The 12,728-nt window shown below is 43.2% G+C and overlaps 1 protein-coding gene across 2 annotated transcripts in view; it reads left to right on the forward strand.

Annotated features, from left to right (window-relative positions):
• The first annotated feature begins 9,271 nt into the window (after positions 1–9,271).
• Positions 9,272–12,728, forward strand: part of UBAC2 (UBA domain containing 2) — a 173,695-nt gene continuing 170,238 nt past the window's right edge. Inside the window, exon 1 of one of the 2 annotated variants that reach the window (XM_043582266.1) lies at positions 9,272–9,778. In XM_043582266.1, coding sequence (XP_043438201.1) covers positions 9,601–9,778 — 178 coding nt within the window. In that variant the 5' untranslated portion in view covers positions 9,272–9,600. The remainder of the gene's footprint in view (positions 9,779–12,728) is intronic. The other variant, XM_043582270.1, reaches the window with a different exon arrangement.

The raw sequence follows: 12,728 nt of genomic DNA on the forward strand, positions 1-12,728 counted from the left end.
ATGGCTCGGAGCCTGGAGCCTGCTTTGGATTCTGTGTCTCCCTCTCTCTCTTCCCCTCCCCAGCTTGCACTTTCTCTCTCTCTCTCTCTCTCTCTCTCTCTCTCTCTCTCTCAAAAATAAATATTTTTAAAAAAAGGTCTTATGTGTAGTGTAATCTGATGTATAATTTTGAAGATTACCTAAGACTGCATTATTCACATTAGACTATTCAAAACCTAATTACGTTTTGTCAGATGTATGCATGGCATAAATGGCATCTAGCATCATGCTCTCAATCCTAAGTGACCCAACTCTCACTTTTATAACAAATATTCTGCGACTCTGCCTTTAGTATCCTTAATGAAACTCAAGGAAAATATATTACACATAGTTCTAATAATCAATATAATATCCTCATGTTGATATAAAGAAACAAAGGAAAGAAATTTATAATGAAATAATACATATTTTGATCTGTAGGTGTTTGGGTGTGACCGTCCTGGAGGCACAATGCTTGCATCCACCTATAAGTATGTTAGTTTGTACAATACATAGAAGGAAGGAGAGGGGCGTCTGGGTGGCTCAGTGGGTTGAGCGTCTGACTTCGGCTCAGGTCATGATCTCCTGGCTCGTGGGTTCGAGCCCTGCCAGGAGCTCTGTGCTGACAGCTCAGAGCCTGGAGCCCCTTTGGACTGTGTGTCTCCCTCTCTCTCTGCCCTTCCTCTGCTCATGCTCTGTCTCTTCTCCTTCAAAAATAAATAAACATTTAAAAAAAAAGGAAGGAAGGAGATGAGAAACGATGCCACACAGGATGTACAGAAAAATGCGAGGGCAGAAGGAGGAGGCACAGAGGCACAGCAGAATAAAAGCTAGTGCGGGGCAAGTAAGTCCACGCCTGGTACCATCAGACCGGATATGTTTATATGGACATAAGAAAGTAAGTAACCGTAACGTAGCCCCTGAGAAAGAGAAGGTGGTCTGGGTGGGAAAGATGAGGAGGTGTGATTGTCTCACAAATGTGACAGGTTCTAGATGAATGATTTAAAAATACTTTCCTATGTTTGTTTGGAAGGGGTAGTGATGAAGTTTGACAGAAAACTGATCTCCTGTTCTGAAATGCCACCACATGGTTGGGCATGTGCCCCATCTCTAGGACTTAGATCCAGGAGACCACAGCCTTTCATATGTGATGGGAAATAGAGGTGAATCAGAAAAAGAAAAAGCTCTACAGAAATAAGGTGGTGGACTAGCGGGGGTACTGGAGGAAGACCAGGGGACAAACAGGCAAACCAACTCTTATCATTTCCCAAGTAAAGCCCCACACCATCATTTCCATATGCAAATTCCTCAGCGGAGCTTCTTCCTCATCGGGCCGTGAAAACCTGAAACCCATATAGGCTGGCCCTGCCACCACGGCTCCACTCCGCTGGCTCGCTCACCTGGTGGCCTGCACGTGGAGAACCTGAGAACCCGCGCTACTTGCACGGAGCAGACGGTGAGTGATGGGGTCTGGGGCAAGTACCCCAGCCACCTCTTCCTCTGGTGGGATTGACCTGGGGGCACTGACTCCACTTGCCCACGGTCGTATAATTCGTCTCTACTGGCTTCCACCCTCCCACTGGTCTTCCCTAGGACAACTTCCAGACAACTTGAACTGGGAACTTGAAACTTTGTCTCCAAGTCTGCTTTTGGTGAGACCCAAGCTAAAAACCGATGGTGGTAATCTGAAATGTGTGGGTTTTTTTTAATTAATGGATGAAACTTAATGAAGTTCTGATTCTGTTAAAAGAAATCTCAAACTTTCCATTACATTTTGTTGCTTTTGCAGGGATTGCCCCACTGCACTGAAACCCTATGCACCTAAATATGCGGTTGGGAATACGGTAATAATCATGTTAAAGAAGGATGTCCCACATTAAAATCACGTTTTAGCTCATTTAACATTTCCTACAAACTGGCTAATATGTTGCATCATTTTTAAGTGGATTAATCATCTAATCTGATATTACACATCCACACTGATCTTTAGATATAATCATTATATATTTTTAGGCAGCATGAAAATTAACAATACAATCTCAAACCAGTATTTCAGACCTACCTAGCCTTAGCTGCCACAGATCCTGGAACTGTAAAAATTCTGGGCAAGAAAGCATCTCTTAAAATGATAAGTTTGTTGGGACATCTGGGTGGCTCAGTTGGTTAAACATCTGACTTCAGCTCAGGTCATGATCTCATGGTTCTTGAGTTCAAGCCCCTCGTCAAGCTCTGGGCTGACAGTTTGGAGCCTGGAGCCTGCTTTAGATTCTGTGTTTCCCTCTCTGTCTCCCCCTCCCCCACTTACACTCTTTTTTTCTCTCTCTCTCAAAAATAAATAAACACTAAAAATATTTAAAAAATAAATTGAAATAAAAAATAAAAATAAAATAAATTGAAATTTAAATAAATTGAAAAATTTCATGATAATTCCTTCCTCTTTAGTAATCTCAATCTCATTTGCTTATAGTTTAAACACTTCATTTAACATTTCTGATACATGTGATATGTATCACATCACTTTGTGATATTTTGATATCACTATTTAATTTTTCATTGATTGAAATAAAGATTGCATGTTTGTATCAAAGAAGAAATAAAATTAAAAAAAATTTTTTTTAACGTTTATTTATTTTTGAGACAGAGAGAGACAGAGCATGAACAGGGGAGGGGCAGAGAGAGAGGGAGACACAATCTGAAACAGGCTCCAGGCTCTGAGCTGTCAGCACAGAGCCCGATGCAGGGCTCGAACTCATGGACCACGAAATCATGACCTGAGCCGAAGTCGGACGCTTAACCGACCCAGCCACCCAGGCGCCCCGAAATAAAATATTTTAAAACAATTTTCTTTGGAATACCGTCTTATTTCCATATGTAGTACAGGGCAGTCAAACTCCTTTTCAGGCACTGCCAAGATTGCAAAATAATCTTTTATTCGATAGCACGGATAGGATTCATTGATGTGTGGGTCTTTCACTGAGATTTTTGGTGACTGAGGCTGTCAGTGAATAATTCAATGACTTGCTAACATGGCTGTTGCTACTTTTCAGTTGTTTATCAACCCATGTTGTCACTGACCGTGGCTACTGCTGCATTTGTTGTGCAAGGACATTGCAAAAGGAAAAATGTGTCCTGTGAAATAATGTTTAAGAATTTAAAATTTTCACAACTCTGAGTATCTCTTGTCTGTATATATGCAAGTACATTTTCTACTCAGTGTTTTTACTCCCATCAATCTTGCATTTGTGGTTAGCAGAATTTATTATCATGCAGGTTACTTCCACTCACACGCAACAGACACTCTTCTGTCTGCAGATCATGTCACAGCCCATTTTCTACCGCTTGGGATTTCTCACAGATTCTTCTACATACAATATTGTTGCTCAACAGAACAGAAGAAATCTTTAAAATTTCTTACTGTCATAATTTATAACCTCTTATGCAACTGGTAAAATTAATTTTTCTCTTATATTGTTCGGATGACCACAGATTGCTATCATTTGTGCAGTTCAGTTAAGAAATGGTACCTATAGGATGTGAGGGTAATCTGACATCTGTCACCCCATGGATGACCAGGGTTGATTCGCTGATTTGGCTGGCTAGGTGGCTGTCCCCACTGCTCCATGTGCGTCCCTCCTGAAGCTTTGTGCTTGGTCCATGAGGATGACCTTCCCTGACAGAGGAGGACCGTTCTTGGGTCAAGGGTATACGATAACTGCGCTTCCCTGCTGGAACCTCCAGACAAACTCTCAAGGTCTATTTGTGGGAGAACATAGGGGAGTCCGGCTTCCAAGACTCCAGACACATCCAAATGAGGCACGGCACGTGGCAGTCTGCCTTCTTTAAGAAAAAGAAGAGAAAAAAAGAAAAAAAACGGTAACTGTATCTTTCAGATTAGATTTGAAAGAAACATTTCAGGGACAATACTATGATTTTCAAACTTTCCCTAAATCTCTGAAGTTTCTACCTTTGCCAACTCTGTGTCTTTCTTTAGAAAATATTCACTTAATCTTGATGAGTTCACCTAGATAAATTAGAAAAAAAACCTATGTTTTCAGTATGGACACTTTCAAATATTCAATGGAGTATTCTCAACACCTTTTTAAAAAATATTTCACGTATATAAGAATATTTTTAATATTTAAAAATCAGGCTAGATTTGTACACTTTGGGAAAGCTATAGAATCACTGAGTGCATTAGCCATACACAGAAACTGGTCCTGGTGACTTAGATGCAATAAGCAGAGTTGTTGCAGGTGGCCTGGCATTTTGAATTGGTGAACAACTCTTAAGTAAGTTTCAAATAACAATCAAAGCAGTAAATAGTTGCATTCCTGGAAAGCTCTGCCAAGCACATGTTCACATGTAAAATGGAATTGGTTCTAGATTCACATAAATACAAATAGACTTTTACCTGCATAAGAAGCATAAGTTGGAGAGTGAAAAAGAGGATAAAAAAGGGGTGCCTGGGCGGCTCAGTTGGTTAGGTGTCTGACTCTTGATTTCAGCTCAGGCCATGATCTCAGGATTCGTGAGTTCAAGCCCTGCGTTGGGCTCTGCACTGATAGCATGGAGTCTGCTGTTCTCTCTCTCTCTCTCTCTCTCTCTCTCTGCCCCTCCCCCAAGCACACATGTTCTCTCTCTCTCAAAATAAATAAACATTAAAAAAATAGGTTGGGGGGGTGCCTGGGTGGCTCAGTCAGTTAAGCTTCCCACTTCTACTCAGGTCACGATCTCATGTTTCGTGGGTTCAAGCCCTGCATTGGGCTCTGTGCTGACAGCTCGGAGCCTGGAGCCAGCTTTGGATTCTGTGTCCCCTGCTTGTACTCTGTCTTTCTCTCTCTCTCTCTCTCTCAAAAATAAACATTAAAATTATTTTAAAAATACATTAGGAAGGAGAACAAGTATTTTTGTTTTTGTTTTTGTTTTTGTTTTTGGTAAAAGGATTGCGTCTGGCATTTACTGGACCCCGTGCAGTATTGGAGGTTGTCATTGTGACAAACAAAAATACACTTAACGGATTCCCAAAAGGCTCCTTGCTCAGTAAACATCTATTAAGAACATTATTAAATCAGTAAAAAGATGTAACTACACTTTAAAAAGCTTCCAGACCTATTTTTTCATAAATATTAGTTTCATAGATATCATATGCTGAAAATGCATTTAAAACACTTAAAGGCTGCTTTGTCCAAGGATTGACTGTCAACTCTAGGCATTATCTACTGATTCCTCCAAAAGGTTGCTGACTAGAATCCCTGGGAATTTGGAAAGGGGGTCCTCAGCCAGAATATGGAAATAGGATGTGGCTTACAAACTTAACGCACTGTAGCCATCAACTGATCAGAATTTGGTACTTTGAAGTTTGTGGTTCTTATTTTGGTTGTTGTTATTGGCCCCCTCTGCTGCTTATTAATCTTTAGGAAAAATTCTTTCTAGCTCTGTTCTATGAGAAGAACATTGTGTTAAAGGCAAGTTGAAATATACAGGAAAGGCACACATCAGTGATGTTTGGTCAACAGCCTTCCCCCAGGACTCCCCCTGGAGATTTGCTTTCTAATGCTAAACCCTTAGAGATGCTGTGTTTTATTTTATGAAAGGAAGACAATGCCTTCACACCAAGAGACTCAAAATGGGGAGGATACAACATTTAGTAAAACACCTCCCCGGCCTGCTAGGGGCTTACTCTTTCAAGCGTATCACTACTACCCCAGTGTAGAAAGCAGATTTAGCAAGACATAGCAAGGCAAATGATGATTGCTAGTAATTGACAGAATTAGTTCTCCATAATACAAACTAGAGAAGTGACAAGGTGGAAATATAGGCAAGGGCATTAGAAATGATATACACTGAGCGATCTGGGACTGCGTGATAAAGGTTGGTTAAATCACACTAACATAGGAATTTTCAACTTTGCACAATGGACACTTGGGGCAGGAGAATTCTTCATTGTGGGAGGTGGTCCTTCGCATTGTTTAGCAGCTTCCCATCTGCCCATTAGATGCCAGTAGTGGCCCCCTCTCATGACTGTAACACCAAAAATGTCTCCAAGTATTGGCAAGCGTCCTCTGGAGGATAAATATCACCCCTTGTTGAGAATCACTGCACTTGTGCTTCTCAGACTTTTGCATTCAAATCAGCTGAGGGTCTTGTTAAATGCTGCTTTAATAAGTCTGGGGGTAGGGCCTGGCACTCTTTAGTCCAAACAAGATCCCAGCTGAAGCCAATGCTGCCCATAAAAGGACAGTGCTTGCTTCTTGGAGGATAAACCTACAGCTTTCAATATGTACAGGTTCAGAATGTAGAGTACATGTGCAAAGTATGGATCTTTGAAAATACTCTCAATCCATGTCTGTGTACCATGTTAAGTTATTGTGCATTTAGTTAAGAATGTTGAAAAATTGAACATAAATAGGAGAAAGGTTTTGTCTTTTTTTTTTTAACTTCAGAGTGTTTTATCTCCTATTTCAGCAGTTCTCAAACCTTTTGATCTTGATCCTGAAATCTCTTCAGAACTCTCAAAGATAATGCAAAAGCTTTTGCTAACATGGGTTTATATTTATCAGTACTTACCATTTTAGAAATTAACTAAGAAACAGAAAAATGTAAAACTGTTTGAAATTAGGGGCACTAGGTGGCTCAGTTGGTTAAGCGTCCGACTTCAGCTCAGGTCATGATCTCACGGTTTGTGGGTTTGAGCCCTGCACTGGCTCTGTGCTGACAGCTTGGAGTCTGGAGCCTGCTTCGGATTCTGTGTCTCCCTCTCTGTCTGTCTGTCTCTCTCTCTCTCTCTGCCCCTCCCCTGCTCTCTCTCTCTCTCAAAAATAAATATTTAAAAAATTATAAAAAAATAAAACAAACTAATTTTTAAAATAATAGTAACGTATCCATTGCACGTAACATAACTAATGTATTTTTATGAAAAATGACTGCACTTTCTCAAGCAAAAAATTATGGGGAAGAATAACGTTATTGCACATTTTTGCCAATGTCTGCTGTTTGGCTTTATAGAAGACAGCTGGATCCTCATGTCTGCTTCTGCTTACAGTTTGTTGTGATACACGGTTTAGGTTGAAATATATGAAGAGAATGTGGGCTCACACAGCTTTGCAGTTGGAAAAGGAAGCATTTTAATAGTCGTTTCAGATCATTTGTGCTTCTTTTGATACTACAGCACAACTTAAATGGTAGTTTCTTTATTTAATGTTTATTTGAGAGAGAGGGAGCATGAACAGGGGAGGGGCAGAGAGAGGGAGAATCCCAAGCAGGCTCCATGCCCAGCACAGAGCTGACACTGGACTTGATTCCATGACTGTGAGATCATGACCTGAGCCAAAATAAAGAGTTGGATCCAACTCTTCAGGCACCCCTTAAATGGTAGTATGATAGGGAAAGATAGGATTCAGTAAGCAGAAAGGGAGAGGCTAAGGCTTGAAGGTTCCTGGCTGGGAAACATTCATATTTTAAAACATTTTTTCTGGGAACATCCGGCCTTGAGCAAGCTCCTTCAGGCATAAAGTTCCTCTTAAGAATGTGACAAAAGGCCCGACTAAAAATAAGTAGACCATAAAACCTATGACCCACAAGGAACAGTATGGTCATAGACCACCCTTGGTACAGCGGAAATTAACCAATCAAAAAGGAATGACAGGCATTTAGAATCACCTAGCTAGTAAGGGTAGAACCTGAGAAGGAACAAGAAGGGAAGGGGCTCACCAAAACCCTATAAAACAGTCCCTTGTGTATAGTCCGCAGGTATTCACTTTTGAATGACCCCTCTCTGTAAAGAGAGCTTTCATACTATTCTTACTTTCAGATCTTACACTTTAATCAACTTTTGCCTGCTGCTCATTTTATTTTGTGTCCACCTCTTCAAAGTGGCAAGACAACAAATCTTGGATATTGAGGTAAAAAAAATTCTGCAACAGTAGTTTCTTAAAAGATTATTGGCAATGAGACATCTGAAACCCTATCAATGAACTCTTTGTACTGTTTCACTAAAATTTATTGGTTTATCTTGAAGCTTGAATTGCATAATTGTAACACGATGCATTGATCAACTGGAAAATGTTGGTTTACTAAGTTATGCAGCCCTTCCAAATGCATGGTGGCAAATTCCAGTACTTCTGAGTGAATAAGAGTTTTAAAAAAGGGTCTTAACATCATCCCGAAAACAGTTTTGGCCTTCTGGATTCCCTAAACTGGGGTGGGGGGAGTCGCCACACCTACTTTGAGAAGCATTCAGCTATGTTGGCTATCAGTTTTGTTGCCAGCTAGCAGCTTCTGCAAAACTTAAAGGGCCTTTACAGTATCATTTTATTGCAAAATAATTCAATTAGATGAATCTGAAGTGAAATGTAAAATCTATTTCAAGACTGTAAACAAACTTAAACAAACTTAAAGAAAAGCCTAAGGAAAATAAGTCACTTCTACTTTTGCCTTCTAGCAATAAATCAGTGTTAATATTTTGAGCCACTGGCACCCCTCAAGCACTCAAAAAGTATTTTCTTTTTCTTCTTATTTTTTCAAAATGTTTATTTGTGAGAGGGAGAGCATGAGTAGGGAAGAGGCAGAGAGAGAGGGACAGAGGATCTGAAGCGAGCTCTGCACTGTCCGCACAGAGCTGGATGCTGGGCTTGAACTCACAAACCGTGCGAGGAGGCTCAACCACACAGACGTCCCCAAAAAGTATTTTCTTTTTAAAGTATGCCATGCAGTTTTTCAGCCTTTTTCATTTAGCATTGTAGTTGGTCAATTTCTCCATAATACATATTCTTTAATAACTACAGAATATAAAGTTATACGGAATATAAATTATACAGAATATAAAAGTTTTCAGGCTCAAACTCATTTAAAAAAAAACATGACTTTGCTTTAGCAAAGATTAATTGCATTTTGCAAATGAAAAAAAAAAAAAAAAGAAAAAAAAGAAATGGCCCATGTCTGAGAAGGACGCCAAAGCAGAAGTTTAGGGAGCAAGGTCGTTCAGCCATAGACTCGTCAGTCCCAGGATTCTCGTCACCGGCCGGCGCGGTGTGGTAGGGTGTATCTGGGGACCACGACACTCGGCGCCTTTTCAGGGGATTCCGCGCAGGATCGACGTTGGAAAGGGAGGACCCTAGGCAGCGTTGCTCCCGGCGACCCAGCGGCCTCCAGCACTTGGCTGGATACCGGAACTCGAGACATTTATTGTCTACAGTCCTCGCGGGAGCGAACTTCAAGGGGGGACAGCGGGGGGAAGGCGGGGGGGGGGGGGGGGGGGGAGGGTCTGTCCTGAAAGACTGAGCATGCGTGGAACGCGCCGGGCGTCCCGTCCGTGGAGAGGTTAGAGGTCGCGAGGAATATCCCGACGCCGGCACTCTGGAGGAATCCGCTGCCACGCGGCTCCACCAGGCGTGGGGCGACGCTGAGTATTTTAGTGCAGCTTCCAGGAGTTACACTCTTCCCGTTTATTCCCATTCCTTTTCTAAAGGGGGCCCGCGGCAGTCGGAAAACCCGGACACACGGATCGCCCCAGCTGCGGACCGACTTCCCTTCCCAGGCAGGAAGGGAGGGGGCGGGAGAAGCAGTGCGCCCCACGGGCCGCGCATGCGCCGCTCACAGGCAGCCCCTGGAGTGGAATCCAGTTGCCAGATTCGCCGCCACGCCAGGAGTGCGCCTGCGTTGTCGCCGGGTCCCTCCACCTCCACTTCCCCTCCCCCTGTCCCCCCGCGGGGCTCCGGGTCCGGCGGGACCATGTTCACCAGCACCGGCTCCAGTGGGCTTTGTGAGTACCGGCTGCCGCTTTCATGGCTGTTCCCTACGCGCCACCCTAGGCACCTCCTTGAGAAGACTCGGGGCAGCGGGGACCCTCGGGGTTGCTGGAGGTTTGGGGGCCGACCCTTCATCCCCGCGCCCGAACCTTAGTGGTTCCTGCCGGTGAGGGGCGGCGGGCACCGCCCCCACCTCAGACTGGAGGTGCGAGTGGGGACTGAGTTCCGCCGTCAGCCCCGGTCCCCATCTATGAACCCCAGGTGCGATGCTCAGGTGTCCAGGGGCTGCCGCAGGTGGGCTGGACGGTTAGGGTCGGGCTGGGAGTCCTGAAGTGTTCCAGGCTCGACCCGTTGGCGCTCGTCGGCGCCTGTGCCAGAAGAGGCTTGCCCTGGTGGAATCGATGCTGGAAGACTGCTCCCTTTCCAGTCACCTTGCTCCATTTGGGCTACAGAGGGACCGAACTGGCTCTCCCCCAGATGCAAATTCCAGCCTCCGTCTCAGGAGCTGACTCCTCAGGTTTACTTAGGTTTCTTTCTAACTCGGTGTCCCTTAAGAGTTTTTAGACAAATAAAAACTGATGAAAGTCCATTAAAGTGGAAGGAAGTTAAGAAGTCATTTGGCAGGAAGGCGCGGACATTGCTCCTGGATGTTGCTGTGATCTTTTCCTTGAACGTCAGCGGTGGCCAGCAGAGAGAGGGCAATGGAGTATATGCAACCTTTTAGACAACTTTATTTTTTTCACTGAAATTGTTTAGTTGGCTTTTGGTGACGTGGGCTGTGTGTTAAGTAAAAAGCCTAGGATTAGGCACTGGCACATCAACAGTGAACTGTTCAACAGGCATAATTTTGCGATTGCTTGTCACTGTTAGTACTTCATATCTCTCTACATGTGAGCTTAATCTTGCTAGAGTATGGGAGCAGTTGACATTTCCAGAGCTTAAAGATCTGTTTTGATTGTTGGAAATCTTTTCTGAGAATACAGGTCTCCGTCTGAGAGTATCAGAGCCACAGGCCTAATTTAAAACCTTCCTCACTTCCCAACTTCTGGTTTTGGAGTAGATTGAATATTTATGATTTCCCTTTTTTAAAAAAATGTTTATTTATTTATTTATTTATTTTGAGAGAGAGAGAGAGCACGCACATAGGGGAGGGGCAGAGAGAGGGAGAGAATCCCAAGCAGGCTCCGTGCTGTCAGTACAGAGCCGATGTGGGGCTTGATCTGAAGAACTGTGAAATCATGACCTGAGCCGAAATCAAGAGTCGGATGCTCGATTAACTGAGCATCCAGGCACCCCTGATTTCCTTTGTTTCATAATTAATTTGACTTACGATACTCATTGGCCTCAGAGTAGGTTACAAGTACTGGCTAGTTAATCATCCCCAAACTACTCTTTGGTTAAAGAACATGAGATTGTTGACACTGTTGGTCAAGAAGGTGGTGTGATTTTTCTTGGGATCACACAGTGAGCCATACACTGGTGGATGTAAAATTAATGATAGGGTCTTTAATTTTAGTTGTTTCAACATTCCGAGCCATCCTTTCTTGCTGACCAGAATACATGAAAAAGAAAGGTCATTGTACTGTATTACTGGGTTACTGATTACTGTCACTGGTTACTATACTGTATTAGCCATTGTATTGGCAAAGTTTATTCAGATTTGATACACGGTGACAATGGAGAAGGTAATACTTTATTACCTATGGCACAGGGTTGATGAGTACTGAATTCTAGGAACCAAACTCCTGCTCAGGGAGAGGCATAGGCCAAGACTTCTCAGCTGTCCTGCGCTGTTTCTAAAATAAGTGTGTCCTCAGGGTAAGACTTGATGGGATGGCCATTCCTCAGAAGGCTATGTCTTCTGTGCTCATTTAACAAACATTTTGACCATCTATTGTGGGCTGGAAACTGCTAGGTGCTGGGATTGCAATGTTGAACAAGTCTGGGTCCCTGTTTGCAGTGGAGTTTGGGCAGTTTTTCCAAGGACTGGTTTTTGGCAAGGCTGGGTATCAGTAGTTATCTACTTTAACATTTTTCTTTGCAAGGCTACCCGCTGACAGGGAATTGATTTCATCTAGGTAAGTTGTGTGGCTGTTTGGTAAGTCAAAGTTCTGATCTTGAGTAAGTATCCTGAGGAAGAATAATCTGCCCATGACCCCATGGATGATGAGTAACATTCTCTTTTCAAAGGAAAAGTACCTGCCATTTCCTATCACCTGCATATTTCCCTCATTTTGTGACTAGTAGATAATGGTGATTTAGTGCTGCATTTGCTTTCCTCTCATTTATTTATTCAGCAGTATCTGTTGGGTACCCATGTAAGCCACACACTGTTTGTGTACAGAGGATAGAGTAGTAAACAGGATCAAGTAAGTTAACGATGTGATTTCACATAGTGATAAGTGTCATGAAGAAAATACGAGTGTAATAGATTGAGGTTATGGTGGATGACTGCTTTAGCAAGTGTGGTGTGGGAGGATATCTGGGAGGGTGACTTTTTTTTTTTTAATTTTTTTTTTTTCAACGTTTATTTATTTTTGGGACAGAGAGAGACAGAGCATGAACGGGGGAGGGGCAGAGAGAGAGGGAGACACAGAATCGGAAACAGGCTCCAGGCTCTGAGCCATCAGCCCAGAGCCCGACGCGGGGCTCGAACTCACGGACCGCGAGATCGTGACCTGGCTGAAGTCGGACGCTCAACCGACTGCGCCACCCAGGCGCCCCTGGGAGGGTGACTTTGAGAGGAGACCCAAATGGTATGAAGGAGCCAGCCATGTCAGAATTTATTGAAAAACGTGCATTTTGCAAAAAGGGAAGAGCAAACGCAAAGACGGAACCAGGCACAACTGGGCATTTTCAAGGTGCTGAAGAATGCTGGTGCTGCCAGGGCAGGGTGTTTGTGACTCTGTCTTTGAATTAGAGGATTGACGGTTATGGCTGCACTGAGCAGTTTAAGAGGGGTGT

Source organism: Prionailurus bengalensis, chromosome A1 (genome assembly GCF_016509475.1).
Source record: "Prionailurus bengalensis isolate Pbe53 chromosome A1, Fcat_Pben_1.1_paternal_pri, whole genome shotgun sequence".
Lineage (NCBI taxonomy): Eukaryota > Metazoa > Chordata > Mammalia > Carnivora > Felidae > Prionailurus > Prionailurus bengalensis.